The 18820-nt window shown below is 40.5% G+C and overlaps 1 protein-coding gene across 1 annotated transcript in view; it reads right to left on the bottom strand.

Annotated features, from left to right (window-relative positions):
* plxnb1a (plexin b1a) overlaps positions 1–18820 on the bottom strand; it is a 97019-nt gene that overhangs the window by 27989 nt on the left and 50210 nt on the right. The window contains exons 5-10 of the mRNA XM_036591738.1: positions 13692–13817; positions 12213–12313; positions 11934–12066; positions 10259–10415; positions 9523–9631; positions 1873–1981 (exon numbers count right to left, since the gene is read on the bottom strand). Coding sequence (XP_036447631.1) covers positions 1873–1981; positions 9523–9631; positions 10259–10415; positions 11934–12066; positions 12213–12313; positions 13692–13817 — 735 coding nt within the window. The remainder of the gene's footprint in view (positions 1–1872; positions 1982–9522; positions 9632–10258; positions 10416–11933; positions 12067–12212; positions 12314–13691; positions 13818–18820) is intronic.

Raw genomic sequence — 18820 nt, 5'->3', positions numbered from 1 at the left:
TGAGGTGGTGGTGGTGTGTTAGTGTGTGTTGTGCTGGTCAACAGCGTCCTGTGGGCAGCGCGTCCTGTGACCACTGATGAAGGACTAGAGGATGACCAACACAAACTGTGCAGCAGCAGATGAGCTATTGTCTCTGACTTTACATCTACAGGGTGGACTGACAAGGTAGGAGTGTCTAATAGAGTGGACAGCGAGTGGACACAGTGCTTAAAAACTCCAGCAGCACAGCTGTGTCTGATCCACTCAGACCAGCACAACACACACTAACACACCACCACCACGTCAGTGTTACTGCAGTGCTGAAAATGATCCGCCACCCAAATAGTACCTGCTCTGTGAGGGTCCATGGGGGTCCTGACCACTGAAGAACAGGGTAAAAGGGGGCTAACAAAGTATCAGAGAAACAGACGGACTACAGTCTGTAACTGTAGAACTACAAAGTGCACCTATATAGTAAGTGGAGCTGATAAAATGGACAATGAGTGTAGAAACAGGGAGGTGGTCATAATGTTATGCCTGATCAGTATATATATGTATTTTATAAGCATTTTGTCGAATAGAGCACAACAAAACTGAAAAATAAGGAAGTTTATTCCCCATAGGATTATAATAGTATGTGACCATTGTTGCTTTACATGTATAAATATTAATATTATGCATTGGATTTTGTTTTTAGTTGATAATACTTAAAAACTGTTTAATTATAACAGGTTTAATTTGTGTTGGGCTATTTGTGGTTCACTGTTTTTTGGGGTTCGTGCTGGTACTTATGATATGGTAAAATCCACACCATGGGACAATCAGTATTCCGGTACACCTCCCACTCTTACTCACCGGGAGGAAAAACTCAGCTGGATCGGACTGGTAGTTCACATCTTGAACGTGCGAGAAATCAGTTGAGATGGGTCCTTCCTCGCCGTCTCCAGATGGAGCGGAGGCTGAGGACACTGGAGGCCCGGTCTCAAGAGAGGCTTCCCCGTCGTCATTCTCCTCTGACCAAAGGGTTACTACAGCAGTAGAGGAGGGGGGGAGCGCTTCACCCAGTGGCCCCATTACGCCCGCATCCCCAGAAAGGGCCGTTGAGGCGGCAACTGTAACCGAGTCTACAGCTGACTCTTTATGGGACACATCAGCCGTGTCTTCACTATGGCCACCAGGAGCAGGTGTTGACAGCAAACCCACATGTGCCTCCTTCCCACCTGCTATGCTGTCTTTAAGCAGAGTGTCGGCCCCTGCCACTGTGGTTGGAGCCTGTTGGGTTGAGGAAGGCATGGTATGCTGGAATGTGGTGGGCAGGTTGAGGGGGGGTGTAGTTCCCATGGTTGTTGAAGGGATTACAGCTGGCTCTGGAGTGAAGGGAGGGGCCACCGGAAGAGCACTCATGGCTACAGCTGTGGTTGGCATGGATTCTTTGTGTGGTGCCATGGTAGGATGTATGGGCATAGCTGACGTGAACTTACTAAAGTCACTTGTTGTTGTGGGAGTCGAAGCTGGTAGTTTGAACTGGACGTACAGTCAGAGTGAGGATAGGGAGAGGACAATAGGAAGATGGGAGGGAATTAATGAAAAATATGCAAAGAAAATAAATAATTGTAAACAGACAGACACACAAATTCTGGCAGACAATTAAAAGAACGGCAAAATATTGATGAGGACGTAACACTGACGCACACACACAAGCAAATGTATGAGACTAGTATTCTACTGCAGTCTGCTAGTTTTAGTAAGCCAGTACAAATTAACAGACATGCTTAGCACATCTCAGGCTAACCTGCCCTACAGTTCTGCTACAGCGGACTATGCTAATTTTAATGAAACACACAATGTTTACCACCCCCTGATGCTCTTTTGTTGGGCCCTGGTCACACTTACATGCTGGTTATATATGATCACCCCTCGGTCACACACGGCCTGGTGTGTGCACATGTGCTGATGGATGCACCAGTTACACCTCCAGCGACTACTCACACACCCTATACATCTGAAAAGAGAAAAAAGGAGAAAAATGCCTCCTGTTAATGCTTTAATGTTGAGGCAAAAAGCAGCTGTTTCGGCTGTTTTTACACTTTTGAATGTCAAAGAAAGAAAATAAAGAGAATTTAAACGCTGCATCTTAGTTTAAGTTCCCACAGACATATTTGACATTCAAACAAAAGTCACACAGGTAAAAAAATCACAACGGATTGGGAACATTTTAGGATGTACATCTGGTGACAAAAACTGCAATAAAATCCAACAAACAGTTTTTAACCCTTGTGTGGTGTTCAGGTCTGTGAGACCCATTTTCAGTGGTCACCAAAAGAAAAAATGATGATTTATTTTTATTTCGACCTCAGATTCTTGGTTTCTGCTCGTTTTCAGTTAAGAACATATAAAATAACCCATTTTCAGTATCTTCACTCTGTTCAACCCCCACACATTTATATTACACATGGTGTTGGGTGAACCTGCAGGGAGTAAAAGTGTGGAGATGCTGTGTCCTTCACTCTGTTCTCCTCCTACATGGCCTGCTGTTAGTGTGTGTGTGTGTGTGTGAGGGTGGACAACATGGACAGGCTGCTGACTGGCTACAGTTGCTAAAGGAGAACCCTACGCTGGACACTTGTGATATTTTAAACATCTGGTATTTTTACATAAATTGTTATGGCTGTATTGATTTAATAAACAATAATGCGGTGGGTCCAGCAGACCACTGAGTAACAAACACATCAGCACCACACAAGGGTTAACCATACTGTACTCCAGCCTAACTGGGCTTATGGATTCTATGTGCGCCTTACTCTAAATTAATCTGCCATGGGAGGCCGTGCTTTACCGTGTACCAAAGTCCAGTAAATTTAATGTAACAAACTGCCCTTTAGCCACTTACTGGTTTTATAAAATGCTGAAAACTGTATTAATATATGATATACCTGATGTGTGTGTGTGGTGTGTATATAGACCTTTTTACCAAATTACTAACTGCAGTTCCTCAGTAAAACAAATACTTAAAGGGAACCTATTATGCTTTTCCGGTTTTCCTCTTCTCTTCAGTGTGTTAAATAGCTTTTTGTGCATGTAAATGGTCCACAGAGTGACAAAGTACATGCCAGAGGGTCTAACTCTCTACCCACAGAAACCACTTTTCTCAGCTGCCTGAAGCATCTTGTTGATATTCCAGCGCTTTTTCTTTGTTACAAGATGAGGAAATCTTGTAACACAACACAATCTCGTAACAGTCCTTACTGCCCGCCTAATGGTGAGCTCGGCACACCCTCACACAACGCACAGCGACTACTGGAGGCCAGGAAGAGTGTGTTCAGTTTTGTAGCCATGTTGAGAAGATGCTGACCTGACTTTCAGGATCAGACTCAGGCTTAAACTCATTCACTGAAGGTGAATACGAGAAAAATAATGTGATTTTGGAACACTGGTGCATGGAAATATATTCTAGTAAACCCCAAAAATAAAATAATGAACATTAAAATGACCATAATAAAAAAACATAAAAACAACGAAGTATTCAGACCTTACATATTTAGAGATTTTGTTGTTATCCATTAAAACCAAGACATTAAGATAGTAAAAAGCTAAATATATACAAAATCATCATTTATAGGTTACTTTCTATTGGGAGTTTGTCCCAAACATCAACCCCTTAATTTCAACTTGTGAAAATCATACTTAACTGTTTTTTTTCCAATGTTCTTTTTTAAAACTTTTTGATATCTTTTAAAGTTGAACGATTTTGATTTATCATGAGTGTAATTTTTAAAAATAATAATGTTTAATTCCAAAAAAGCTGTCCCACGTTGTCACTACCAAAACACAAAGAATATTAATACATAGGTGGAGCCTTATGTTAACCACACCCCTCATTTTAGAGCAGGAAGTGAGGCTGCATTCTTGTCTCTCATGGCCACATGGTGAGCAGTTAGGTCCCTTTGTTTTGAAGTAAATTGTGTCCCAAAGTCTGAAAATGACTGTGTAACCTTAAGAACTGTCACTACCAAAACACATTTTCTGCAATTAAGTAAACGTTTTTGTGTTTTCATGACAAATATTATGATTTTATGCATGTTTAACTGTTCAAAGTGGTGTTTGCTAGCTGGATGCTGGCTAGCGGTTTTGAGTTATGCTCAAGTCTAAACTCCAAGTCAGTTAAAGTCTGAAATGTTTCGAACTCTTTAAACCAGTTCAGTAGAATAACCTAAAGAATATATAAAGCATTTTAAAATGGTGCAGAATGTACCTCATTCTTGTTTAATCTGTTCTATAAATACCAATTCAGAGCTCCTGAAGGTGATAAAACATGTTTACATATGAAAGCAGTTTCAGAAATTATCTGCTGAACATAATAAAGAAGGTCTGCAGAGAAAAGAGGAGGGTTTATTTCTCTGTCAGGCCCATAGTTCATTCACACATCAAATAAACCGACCTGCTCTGTCCACTTATCTGGTCGGCGTTAGGGTTCAAATGGCAGCACTTTCTTCTATCACACTGCACTAACAGTGCATCATTTTAATTCATCTACCTCTTAACCTCTTATTGACCAGGGTATATTTATTCAGTAACTGCATGAAATAAATGTACATTTTTATTTTATTTATTAATTTTTTGTAAAAGTTCCCTCAAATTAACAGAAAATGTGTTTTATGATCATACACATATCGCTATTTGCTTACAAATCACTGCTGAAAGCCAAAAATCTTAGACGCTCTTTGTATTATTTTATAAAAATTATTTTTACAGAGCAGATCACTGAAGAGACGCCATTTATAGTTTATAGCCCAGATTTGTGGAAAAATGGGTTTCTTCTATTATAAGGGTTTAAAATTACATCACCCATCTATTTGACTGGAAAGAAGACAGTTACAGCTCTCATACGACCCCCACCTTTAGAATGTAGCTTATGAAATATATAAGTTATGAAGAATATGACGAAGTGCGTTTTGGAACCACCGGTGGTCTCAAGGAGTTGAAAAAGGTTATTGGTTTCTCCATGCCGTTGTTGCATTTATTTTGACATCTAAAGAACATTATCAAATGAATTGATATTCTTAGATTTATTTAATATGTCCCACAAACTACCACTTTGATCAAGCATATCACTGCTGTCAGAACCAAACCTTGTATCTCAATTTTTTGTCATTTTTCAGTTTTTGACATATTTTGAAAACGCCTGTTACTTTTTACATTGTGTGTAAATTTCATGATGAATAGACCAAAAGAAACAACCCAAAACTACTTGCAAAAAAGTCTGGTTCCACTGACTTACATTAAAAGTAGAGCATGTCTTTTCCTTCTCCTATAGAGTTCTCATTTTGGAGATACAAGGTTTTAATCCGACAACAGCAATATAAATATGAATTAAATACTTTTAATAGCTTACACTTTCGTATACCTATAACTTTCCAGTCAACGGCCAAATCAAAAGCAACACAAGCGCGATCTGAGGCACTGGTATACGTCTACTGGGAACTATCATTCACCTTCATGGTTTCATCATGAGGAGGAATGTAAGAAGCAGCTGCTACATCATCAGAGAGACATCTGTCACTGAGACGGGACTGTGCCAGATGCTCTTACACTCTCTCACTTTCCTGAAGCTCTAAAACCCTGAGACTGCAGTTCTCTGAGCACAAAGCAATACGTGTAACAGGATTAGCTCAAACGGAGAAAAGGTTGAATGTAATCAAGCCAGCCAGCTAAAGCGTAAGATTACAAACGCTCAAGATTTAAACCTATATACACTGATCAGACATAACATTCTGACCACCTCCTTGTTTCTACGCTCATTGTCCATTTTATCAGCTCCACTTACTATATAGGTGCACTTTGTAGTTCTACAGTTACAGACTGTAGTCCATCTGTTTCTCTGATACTTTGTTAGCCCCCTTTTACCCTGTTCTTCAGTGGTCAGGACCCCCATGGACCCTCACAGAGCAGCTACTATTTGGGTGGTGGATCATTCTCAGCACTGCAGTAACACTGACGTGGTGGTGGTGGTGTGTTAGTGTGTGTTGCGCTGGTCTGAGTGGATCAGACACAGCAGTGCTGCTGGAGTTTTTAAACACTGTGTCCACTCACTGTCCACTCTATTAGACACACCTACATTGTCAGTCCACCTGTAAAGTCAAGATGTAAAGTCAGAAACGGTCACAGGACGCTGTTGGCTGGATATTTTTGGTTGGTGGACTATTCTCAGTCCAGCAGGAACACTGAGGTGTTTAAAAACTCCAGCAGCACTGCTGTGTCTGATCCACTCGCACCAGCGCAACACACACTAACACACCACCACCACGTCATTGTTACTGCAGTGCTGAGAATGATCCACCACCCAAATAGTAGCTGCTCTGTGAGGGTCCATGGGGGTCCTGACCACTGAAGAACAGGGTAAAAGGGGGCTAACAAAGTATCAGAGAAACAGATGGACTACAGTCTGTAACTGTAGAACTACAAAGTGCACCTATATAGTAAGTGGAGCTGATAAAATGGACAATGAGCGTAGAAACAAGGAGGTGGTCATAATGTTATGGCTGATCGGTGTATATATTGCAATGATTTTGGAGAACAAAACACTGGTGGGGAGCACGCAAGCAGTGAGCTTTTCTGCAACACTCCAGCAAATGTAAACGATGGAAAATCAAATAGAAGAATGAAAGGTGACACACTGACAGTAAACATGAGCTCCGGTAAAAAGGCTTTCACTGGAAATACAATCAGCAATTCATTTAGTACTTAAATGTATGGTCCTTAAATGGAAAATGATTTGAATAGCAGCAAATGGAGAGTTATCAGAGGACATTACTGATATGGTATAGAAAGCTCACTATGATTTAATGTAAAGATTATATTACTGATTACAGTTCCGTAATAGAATACATATCGAAAGTACCTTACTAACTACACATGGTCTCTTCTCCCTATGAAGTGATTTCACGTACATTAGCTCTATTAACTATTTCCATAATACAAGCCTGAAAAGCTTCCAAACTGAAGGACCCAAAACCAGCCAGTCTACGGGCTACGACATGTTGTGCTCTATTAATTTATTTTTGTTGAATTGATCTTTTTAATCACTAGTTATGTCTAATGCTTTTTCTCCAATTTGATTTATTTAATTTTCTAAGTCTTATGGTCGGTCTCCTGATGCACAAATTCAAATTATCAAAATAGGTGATGAAACGCACCAATGTTCAATAAAAAAATTAATTTATGATAAATAATAACTACAACTAACAATTCTTGATATGTTTGGTTTACTAAATATTTTATTTAATTGTTGCTGCAATTTTACCAACCAGTATTTCCATTTCTTTTCTTAGAAGCCATTGCTCTGATTCTGAGATTCTGAGCACAACCATTTATGCACCCAAACAAGCCTTTGCTGAACGGTGGTCATTTATGTGTGTTACCTCATTATCATGCAGATATTCACTGGCTTTTTCCTGGGACACACATAACAATAAAGTCCATATTTAACAATATTTTGTTGTAGACGAAGTTATTGTTATTTTAGCTGTCTACCACAGCATATTGGAGCTTTAATTAAATAATGAATATGAGCTCAATGTGCACTTTCAGCTTTAATTTCAGGGTATTTACATCTAAATCCAGTGAAAATACCACCATTTTCATGCCAACCCCAAAAGCCCCTAAACCCAAAATGGCTGAAAAGTAACAAGCTAATAGACAAAAAGTGGACGAACAGTGGACGAAGAACTTGGTTGTAAATCCTTCACAGTCAATGACTGTCTGAAGTCTGGAACCTCTGTTCGGGACTCTCTCCCTCCCTTCATTTGAGCCCCTGAGTGACGTTTGCCTGAGTCGCCACATGGGAGCCACCAGAGCTGCTAGAGTCACCAGAGCTCCATCTCCAGCTGATCTGCACCAGTTTGACCACCATGGAGCTTCACGCTGTACAAAGCTGTGCAAAGCTGTGCATATCTCACCTGAATGTACTGACCCTCCTGCTGCTGCTGCATAAACTCTAATTAGCTAATTAACCGTTGCTCCACCTGTTTTTCCCTGTTTTGTATTCTAATATTTCATTCTAATGCTGTGTGCTATCCGGTGTGGTCCAGAGGAGGATGGGTTCCCCTTTTGAGTCCTTGAGGATCCTCTCAGTGTTTCTTCCTCTTGCTCTTAGGGGGTTTTTCCTGGCCACTGTCGCCATTGGTGACGCTCATGGGGGCTCAGACCCGGATTTTTCTGTAAAGCTGCTTTGTGACAACACCTGTTGTAAAAAGCACTATATAAGTAAACTTTGACTTGACTTGACTTGACTTGACTTGGAACCCAAAGACACCACCAGACACTGAGTTTCTTCTCTGGTCATGCTCTACCAGGTCCTTACAGCAGTTGGCTTCAGTTCCCGCTTGTTCTTGGGGCATTTCACCTTCAGCTGAGCCTTCAGTAAGTGAAATACATGCTTGATTGGATTGAGCTCAGGCGACTGACTTGGCCATTGCAGAACATTTCACCTCTTTGCCTTGTAAAGAGTCTTGGGTTACCTTCACAGTATCCTTTGGGTTACTGTCCATAGGCACTTTGAGGCACCGCCCAAGTTTTAAAGTTTTGAAGCATCTGACTGAATCTGAGCAGATAATCACTTCTTGCTGCATTTGTCAGCAGTCACATCATCAATATATACAAGGCAACAGTTCCTTTGGCAGCCATAACCACACCTTAACACTACCTAACACTACCTTTGGATCATGAAGTTTCTTCCCCTCTCCAAACTCTTCTCTTCCCATCATTCTGGTACAAGCTGATCTTTCTCTCATCTGTCCATAAGATGTTGTTCCAGAACTGTACAGCCTTTTTAAAAATATATTTGGCAAACTAATCTGGTCATTCTGTTTTTTTAAAGCTTACAGATGGTTTATGTCTTCTGGTTCATAATGAGAGAAGCAAGAAATTGAAAACTCACTTGAAATAAACTCTAGAATTTTAATCTGCTTGGCTGTAAGTGAAATAATCAGAGGATATTCATCATAGTCAGGGGGCAGTCGTGGGCTGGAGGTTAGGGAACCAGCACTTGACCCCCTGAGCCGACAGTATGTGACTGATGTGCCCTTAAGCAAGGCACCTAACCCCCAACTGCTCCCCGGGCACCGTGGATAGGGCTGCCCACCGCTCCAGGAAGTGTGCGCACTGCCCCCTAGTGTGTGTGTTCACTAGTGTGTATGTGGTGTTTCACTACACAGATGGGTCAAAATGTGAAATTTCCCTGTTGTGGGACTAATAAGGGTCACTTAACTTAACTATATCACACGCTTAGCCATGAAACAGCTGATTGGCCAACTGTACAATTACTTTTGAGACCCCAAAAAAGGTTCTAATGTTCACCCGATTTGGATGTAAATACCCTCAAATTAAAGCTGAACGTCTGCACTTTGAGCTCATATTTATTAATTGATTTCAATTCATACGCTGTGGTAAAAAACTAAAATAACAATAACTTGAACATTTATGGACCGTTTCTGCTGAATTTTATGAATCTGGCCTAGAGTGTACCAGGATGAGTGAGGTACTTACGGCATGGTGCCTGAAAGCTGCTGCACAAGCGAGCAGTCATAGAAGGTGAACTCCTGAACTGCCACAGTTACATTCAGGAAGCGTAGAGACAGAGTGACTGTCAAAGAATCTGTCACAAGAGACAAACAACTAGTAAAACATGTCAGTCATTAAGAATTCGTCACTCTGCACAGAACTAAGCTGTGGTGAATCATTGCAAGACAAAGATAAAGCTGGTGACTAAACTGTTCCACGAGGAGCACTATGTTACCATCGTGTACCATTATGTTAACAAAGTCCAATCTCAGTGGATTATTTCTCTGGGAAAACAACTGAGGGAAACCCCAAAGAGAGACTTCCTTTAGTAGACCACAAACCACAAAGTTTGGGACACAGGAACTAAATGTGGGAATTCTTGGGTAGGAATGACTAAGTAAATTCAACCCAACTTGGGAAACAGCCAAATGAGCAGACTGGAAATAAGACACAAAAGGTTAAAACTGAGAAGTCTTAATTGATGTAATAACGTATTAATAGCTTACTAAAATAGCTTTACAATCACAAGTCAACAATAATCAAATGCATACTTATCCTATATTCTTATAACACTAATACTGCACAGTGTTCCAGCTCTTTTAAAATGCAGTTCTTGCCATTTCCCACACAGCCCTTAGTGCCAAATGCAACCAAACAGAAGGTTCTAAAATTGTTAGGGAGGAACTATTCCACCAGATAAGGTGAAGCTTGAGTGTCCTACCCTGTCCGCGAGGCACAGTAGGAACCTTGTGGGCTGGAGGAGTGGAGCAAGTGACTGTAGTGGCATTAACAGTAGCAGTACTCTGTGTTTCCTGAAAGAAACAGGAGTATTCCTCCCCATCAGAGAGGCTGGGCAAGCCTGGCACTTCCAGAGCCACCTGCAAGGACAGCAAGAGTGTATATTATATTGTATAGTCAAAAAATGACTATATTAGTATTTTGATGTCTGAAGGCCAAGATTTGAGCATCTTAATGTTATCTTACTGCTTATAACATAATATAAACCAGTGGTCTTCATAATTTTTTTTCAAAGGGTACAACCTCAACTTCTGGCATTTTTTCCATTGTTTTTAGTCTATAATTTTGTCTGAAAATTCCTGGCAAGACTTTCATTTAAAGATGTTTTAATTAGCTCACACAGTAAATGTTCACATTCCTATATTGTTTTTATTGGTTACCTACATAAACAAATACAGTTCTCAGTGTCTGACCTAGTGGTATATTGCTATTATTTAGCAATATTAGCTACTGGTTAAGGCTACTTTAACCAACTAGGCTAGTGACCATTTTCTAGCTATGCTAAAATAGCCTCGATGCTCTCAAGGCCTCTACATGTAGAGAGGGATTTTATCAAATTTTGGGAGTCATAATTTGTTATTATTTAGAATATTACAGGAATATCTATTCATTTTTATAGAAATTCATTTAAAATGCAATTTCATTATAATTAATTCATTAATATGCATGCTGATCATACACAGACACTAAAACATCTGCATGACAGCGACAGAAAATACTTTAGCAATTGTGGTTTGTTACTATACTTAGTATAATATACTATACTATACCGTACCATACCATACCATGAGAAGCCAAGTATTACTAAAACTATATACTTACTAAATACTCTTTACAGTCATATGCGAAGCTTTGAACACCTCCATCAAATGGCATGTTTTGTTGATTTTCTAAGTAAAATTAAGTAAACACGCCCTCTAAAGGGGACAGATGTAAATACAGCATGTTTTTGCTTATTTTAGTGCACAATTTCTATTTAAAGTATAGAAACATAGTTTAACATAAGAAAAAATAAAACAGTATAAAATTATAAAATATAAAAAAGACATTTAAATATGTTAAATTCAGCAAATAAAAATAATTGTGCATTTAAAATGTGCAGAAGTGTGTTCTCTGTAGAGGATGCGTAAACTTATGTTCACTTAAAAAAAAATCAACAAAACATAACGTAATTTGAGCAGGGGTGCCCACACTTTTGCATATGACTGTACATTTTAATTTGATTAAAGGACCTGTTATAAATCTCAAAGGCCAGATTTTTCTATTTTTCATTTGCTAATTTCTGTGCATTTGAATATATTGTTTTTATTGAAATATTCAGCTAAATTCATGTCACTATAACAATGCTAATTTATTTTTGTGCGAGGACCAGTACAGCTGTTTAGTAGACATACCACACGTTGCCAAATCACATACCACTTAAACCTGTCATTTTTAAAAAGCTTTTTACTTTTACATGCTTCAGAATGTTTAAATGTTGATTCTTTTTGACCTTCACTCAAGTATAGTTTTGCTTCATGCAGGTTTTGACGCTGTACTCATATTTTCACTTGTGTATAATTTCTCTGTAAATCTTTACACCCCTAAAATCTGCTTACGTTCTTCTGCTCTCCAATGCTGATGTTGTGCTGGCTCAGTGACTCCACCCTCAAACATTTCTGCTCCTTGTCAAAACTCCACAGCCAGTGGCCTTGACCCGAGCCTCGCCTGCAGTCGGAACGCACTCCACACCTATGAGACAAAACCGAGGACGTAGAAGATGAACGTAAAGATCAGTGGCGGAGAAAGAAAAAGAATCGTTGAACTCAAAAGCAAAACACAATAAAAAAAAGGTATTTTTATCATTTTGCTGTATTGAATTGACTAATGACACTTACTTGCCCTCGAGGACACACCAGCCACAGTAAGGATCACGGGCTGCAAGACAGGACTGACAGTCTGTGTGTCTCTCACACTCTGCTACAGGCCGTTTCTCGACCTGCGTTATCACAGACACAACACACACAGACAATGATACAAGTAAAATAAAGCACAGTTCTAACTGACTCCAGCGCTTTAGTACCCATTACATTATACAGTGACTGGATACTTCATTAAGTACAACTCATTGCTTTTACACTCTCTCCATTTTATGACCTCCACATACCATGTAGGTGCAGACTGTGTTAGTCCCTTTTCACCCTGTTTTCAGTGGTCAGGACCCCCACGGACCCTCACTGAGCAGGTATTATTTGGGTGGTGGATCATTCTCAGCACTGCAGTGACACTGACGTGATGATGGTGTGTTAGTGTGTGTTGTGCTGGTACGAGTGGATCAGACACAGCAGTGCTGCTGGAGTTTTTAAACACTGTGTCCACTCACTGTCCACTCTATTAGACACTCCTACCTTGTCAGTCCACCTTATAGATGTAAAGTCAGAGACGATAGCTCATCTGCTGCTGCACAGTTTGTGTTGGTCATCCTCTAGTCCTTCATCAGTGGTCACAGGACGCTGCCCACAGGACACTGTTGGCTGGATATTTTTGGTTGGTGGACTATTCTCAGCAGCGACACTGATTTGTTTAATAAGTCCAGGAGCACTGCTGTGTCTGATCCACTCAGACCACACTGCTGTGATTGTCAGTCCTCGCATTCTTTAAACTCATTTAGCTGAAACTAAGCCTTTTCAGTTAATTACCTCGTTTTTCATCAATTCTTTACAAAGAAAGATTTTTTAATTAGGACACTGAGGCGTGTGCCCGTTCCCTGGGCCCCGATGGTGGCCGTGAGAGTCAGCAGGAAGGCAGCAGCAGCAGAGACAGTGAAGAGCTGAGAAGCTTGAGTGAAGAGAAGGACAGAAAAGTCTGTAGTTCTGAAGCCACTGAAAAGTGTCTAGCTTTGCTTGGGTTTGTTTGAGTTTGTGTTGTTTGGTGAGTGAACATTAAAGCATGGCGGCCGCTGCTCGTCCCTCTCTCTCCGTTCCTTCTCCGCTTTTTTAAAAGGCGCTTATGCTGCCAGCCAGATCAGCATCAACCGGTTCTCATTAAGAGTAGTGTGAGCACCTGAGCGATGAGGGAACGAGAGCTCGATGCTCCGCCTCCCCGTCACCACCCCTGTTCGGAAGCTTGGCCGCCTGGATCGAACATGAGGCAAGTTAAAGTGGCCTCACTGCCGGACTGGAGGCGGCGTCTGGGAGGGGGGGCTTGGGACTCGCCGAGCTTTGTCCCTGCTTGGAGTTTTTTTGCGGCCGCCACAGACACACTTGTCCTAACCATGATCACAAATTTTGGTGCTTAATCAGCAGAATTTTTCCTGATATCAAAAAGCAGGCCTTAATTGATTTTTATCTTCAGCTGTGTTTGGCTAAAAAACTCACAGTATTGCTGGTCATAATGTACAGGTGTTTCTCCGAAGAATCCAGCAGCAGGTCTCTGCCAATAGGTGAGCCAGGCTGGATGGAAAGAGTGGAGTAACTCTTCACTTCTGATCTCCCCAGGAACACCTAAAATGTGGCAGACAGCAGCACAATCATTCACAAAATTAGTCTGAATAAAAGCCTAGAAAGCACTTCAAGAGCCAGTCAGATTTCAAGATGTAATCCAACCCTGAAGCCAAAATATTAAAAAAGAAATTACAGTTCCTCAACAGCCTCCCTAAGTACACACAAGTGCATCACATGCAACATAAAATCTCTGGGAACTACACAAAGTGTTCTGTGGGCTTGTAGACATGATAGAGTCTGCAGAGTAGACTGTACGAGCCAGAGTCTGGAGAAAATGTGAGCAACAGAATACATCCGTGAAAGGTACTTAATGCCTCTCGAATCATATCACGAGTGGAGTAGATTTCAGGAAATGAGATTACAGGCTCGAGAAGCCCATCAGCAAAGCAGGTGACATAGCTAAGAGTGTCGGACACCTCAGCCTAAGAGCCGCACAGGCCCTCACACACTCAGGTTAGGCAGCTTTAACTGGATTAGCATCGACTAGCTGCCAGCTACTGTAGCTTAGCAGCAGAATCACGCACAGTTCAAGTGTAAATGTTTAAGACTGACTAAGAATATAGGTGTGTTTGTCCATGGTTTGTTGGGCTGACCAACAAATAAATATAATATCAAAATTTGTCATATTTAGTGTGTCCATTCTTTTTCTTTATTACAGCTTTGATTCTTTTCAGGAAACTTGCTTTGAGTTTTTTAAAGACATCAGCAGGAAAATTTGTCCACACCTGTAAAGTTTAGTCTTAGAAGTCGGTTGCATTTCCTGTTTCTCTCAATCCAAGTGATCCCAAACACATTCAGCGATGTTGAGGGCTGGGCTCTGAGGTGGCCAGGGCAAGGCTTTGAAAACACCAGCAGCTTCTCTGATTTGCAAATTTTCCATCTACTTACTTTTCTCAATGTCTTCTTGACAGCTATACATGCTTTCAGAGCCACTGCACTGAGCTGTCCTCCCACAGTGGCAGGACAGACAGAAACTCCCTGAGGATTTTTTTTTAATCTGAAGCAACAGTGTAGCTTGATTTTCCCTTATCTCTCAAAGATGAAAGCTTTAAGTACTGTTAATCTGATGGTGACAGTTTTTCGTGATCTATTATGTCTTGCATGGCTGTTATGAGTTCCATTTTCTCTATCTTTTAACAATTTTTTGAACCCCACCTTAGAAACTCCTGATTTTCCTTAGACTTTCACCTTTCTTATGCAAGTGGATTCTCTCCTATCTAATTTCCTCAGAAATATCTTCTGAAAAATGAATCACCTGTACTGTTACGGACGGCAGGGAGGCGGACCCAAGTGCAGAGAGGAAAACCCGTCTTTGAATGAATTTATTGAGGTGATGGAGTGTGAATTTGGTGATTGTGCATGTTGGAGTTGAGGTGGCTCAGTGCCAGACTCGAACCGCTGATGTACTGATTGAAAACAGGAGAAACACCTCAACGAATAGGAAATTAAAAAAACAGCAGGAAAAAAGCAAACCAAGGGGACGCTGAAAGCGGTCTGCTCGAACAAAGGCTGAGATAGAAAAGTGAAATAAAAGATAATCAGAAAACAAAAACTCATGTTTCACCTAGTTGCCTTTTGTGGAGCAAACACTCTTTGTTTGGCTTGGAGTTGTTTCTTGTTCAAGCCTTCTTTTTGGCTTTTAAGTAGTTTTGGGGCAACTTCTCTCTTTTGTTTTTCCAGCCCTCTTTTCTTTTCTTTTTGTTTAAATACCCACCTGGGCTAAGTACCGTACTGGTCACCCCTCTACAAAGGTGTGACAAAGGGCTGCTGTTTGCCACTGCCTTAAGTAGAGGAGTCCACAGGTGTGCCAGGTTGGGCCTAATCAGCCCAAGGGCTTCTGGGAATTGAAGTTCCCTGAACTTGTGGTGCCTCACAGGCTGGGCCCTTACAGTACGTAATTGCCGCTTTGATAAGAAATTAAACAAATCAAAATAGCATGTCTCTGACTTTTTTCACAGTACTGTAAAGTGTGTGTACACAATATTTCCAAAAGTATTCAGATACCCTTTTTAGGTGTCTACTTTAAAGTATCTATTGCGCACATACACCTTATAAAAGCATTGCCAGTGGAATGGGGCACTGGGACAGCTGCGCCATGTCCAGTGCCAAGCGTTTATACCCTAGAGGGGTTTAAAGCCTTTTCCAACCACAAAGGGTTTGTGATCCAGAACTAATCATCAAACATCAGTACCTGACCTCACTAATGCTCTTGTGACCAAATGCAATCGAATTCTCACAGCAATGTTCCATCATGGGGTGGGGTGGGGCAAACTCTCTATTAATACCGCTGATTTGAGAAGATATACTGAATGAACATGTGTCTGCAAACCTTTGGACATACAGCGTATACATTTGTGTGTGTAAGTGTGCGCCTGTCGGCTTTGGAATTTGTCCTACTGTGATGTCTTAAGCTGGGTATAATAGAAAACTTCTGCTTAACTGAACACAGAGCTTTGATCTAAGACCGACTCAGGGCTTAGGAAAGAATGAACTGCAAGGTTAACACCTCAAGCTGACACGAAGCTGCATGATCAGAATGCCTAAGGTCAAGTTTATTACCTAAGTTGTGGAGAAAGACTGCAGAGTCCTTAATCCGGAAACTGAGAAATCCACAGGTCGTAGGCCTTTGGGACCAAATGCTGCAGTTGCCAAATTGGATTATGAAACCATGGACTAAATCAGAAGCATGGCAAGTAGATGTGAAACAATACACTCAGCTTACAATCTGAATCACAAAACTGGGTTTAAGATTCTCATGAACAAAGTTTTGAATGAAGAAAAATGTTAACCGCATCCATGTCACTGTGAAACCTACTAATAAGCCTGGAGCTGAGAGTGTCACGTACAATACGAATATGTTAGTGAGTAGTCCTGGGCGATATGACCTCAAATTAATATCACGATTAATTAATGTTTTACGATAAAAAGGAACAATTATTTTGTGTTTTTTTGTTTGTTTTTTTTGCCCTCATAGTTAACTGACAAGGTTTGTACTGTAATGTAATCCGTCAGGTCGGAATTCATGACTTTTACGTCAAACTCGACATTCGTTATAATTTTGCGCTGCTGAGACCTAATAAACGTTGATATTTCTGTACAATAATTAGAAGAAACTGATTCAAAACCCTCTGTGTTTCAAGAGATTTCGAAAGAAATGTCTGAATGCGGCCGCAGGAGAACGAGGCTGCAGCGTCAAAGAACAGTTAAAAGTCTGAAAGCAGAGTTTAAAGAATCCGAGGACGCGAACGAAAGAAGTGACCACGCCCTTTTTACGGCTCGAACACATTCTAGGTGATGAGCCCAGCTGTCAGTCAGTGAAGCTTCATGATGGCTCCTGTGATGCTGGTGAAGATGAAGCTGATCCTCCGGGAGCGACTGGCGTTCGGTGGCGGTCGTGATTGTTTACATCTGGATGAGCCGTGAAGCAGCGTGACGCTCTGTTCTTTTGTGCATGTGGGTCAGTTTAGGAGCTGATCTGTTCAGACTGATGATACAGATCACATTTAAAAGATAATCTGAACAGCCAAACAAAAAAATCTGATTTGGTGAGAAAATCAGATTTGGGCCACTTTTACCTGCTGTGTGAACGTAGCCTTAGCTTCCATGTCGCAGACTGGACGTGGCAGAGTGAAGTGACGACACGCGCGGTAGTAAGTTTTTAAGGGGACAGTTCATGAACACACAGAGTGGGGAAAGCATTAACAGAATAAAAAAAATCAAAATAACCGACATGGGCAAGTTTACGTCAGTTAGAGGTTCTGAATGTTGGTTTTGATTACTTTTGGATTAATCGCTCTATTAGTGAGAGTATGATACAGAATGTGCTGGTGTGGGTGAACCTCTCAACTGCAACAGATTCTCCCCTTTCCCTTAAAGTCCCCTTTAACTCGTTAAAATCTGTCGTTAACAGCTGTCAGAGTAGTTACAACATGTGCATTATCTACACTGGTTGTAGTAAAATGTGTGAGAAAGTGGAACAGGAGCTTTCTGAGTGCTACTGTGTTTTCTATCACTTTATAAAAGAACGTTAACTCGTTCCAAGCGGGAGCACTAACACATTCAGATTTGCAGTTTTGATCGATAAGGGCTGATTACTGATTGTTTTGAGTAACAGTACGTAAAGTGTGTAGTTATATTCCTCTTTATAAGTTTACTTGCTAATAAAGGTAGTTTTTGACACAAACAAAATAAAAAACTCAATGAAAGTGTTCTTTATATATCAAATAAAGGCAACAAAGGCATAGAGAAATCACAGTATTATACGGAGTAGAGCAGAATGACTTTTTTGCACTACTCTTAAAAGGTTCAATCAATCATATAATATTGAACATGCTGGTGTGGGCTAATATGAGAATGTAATGTAATGATGTGGGTTAAGTTGATTGTGACCTTTGATGCTAAACTGCGTTAGATGGTATAATTAACCCTTTAAGGCTTACGCAAAAAAAAGTGGCAATTTTCCTTATTTAATACACTGTTCTCAGTTAATCATTTGATTTCTCAGTGCTGATATCATATTCATTTCTTATGTAAAAGAACAAAACCAAAAACTCTTTTTTTCTTTTTCGACAAGAAAACACATGAAGCAGAATCGAAGTCACATATCAAATGCATTTTACTGTTACTCTGATTATACAAAATAATGATAAGTACCTAGCGATCCAAACTGCGCTCCAAATAAGCTTGGAAATAATCACAGTACATCCAACAATAAAGGACACCTGGTGCATCATTTATACAGTAATAGACACACACTTGCACACTTATACGCAGCTTGGATTTGGACATACCGATACTGAGAATTGGCTACCGGCAACATGCTCAGTTTGATAGGGTTAATAGAATGAAACTGATTTCGCTCATCTCTATGTGTATTGTCACATATTCGTGTCATGATGCATTGTTATACCTCTAATAGCATTCACTACAGCTTAAGTATAAAAACATGATCTAGGTCTTGCATAAACATGCTGGAAATAAACAGGGAACGATATCAATACTAA

The sequence above is a fragment of the Colossoma macropomum genome, unplaced genomic scaffold (assembly GCF_904425465.1).
Source record: "Colossoma macropomum unplaced genomic scaffold, Colossoma_macropomum, whole genome shotgun sequence".
NCBI classification, from domain to species: Eukaryota; Metazoa; Chordata; class Actinopteri; order Characiformes; family Serrasalmidae; genus Colossoma; species Colossoma macropomum.
Note: the sequence above shows the minus strand (reverse complement) of the source record. Positions and strands in the feature narration are given on the sequence as shown.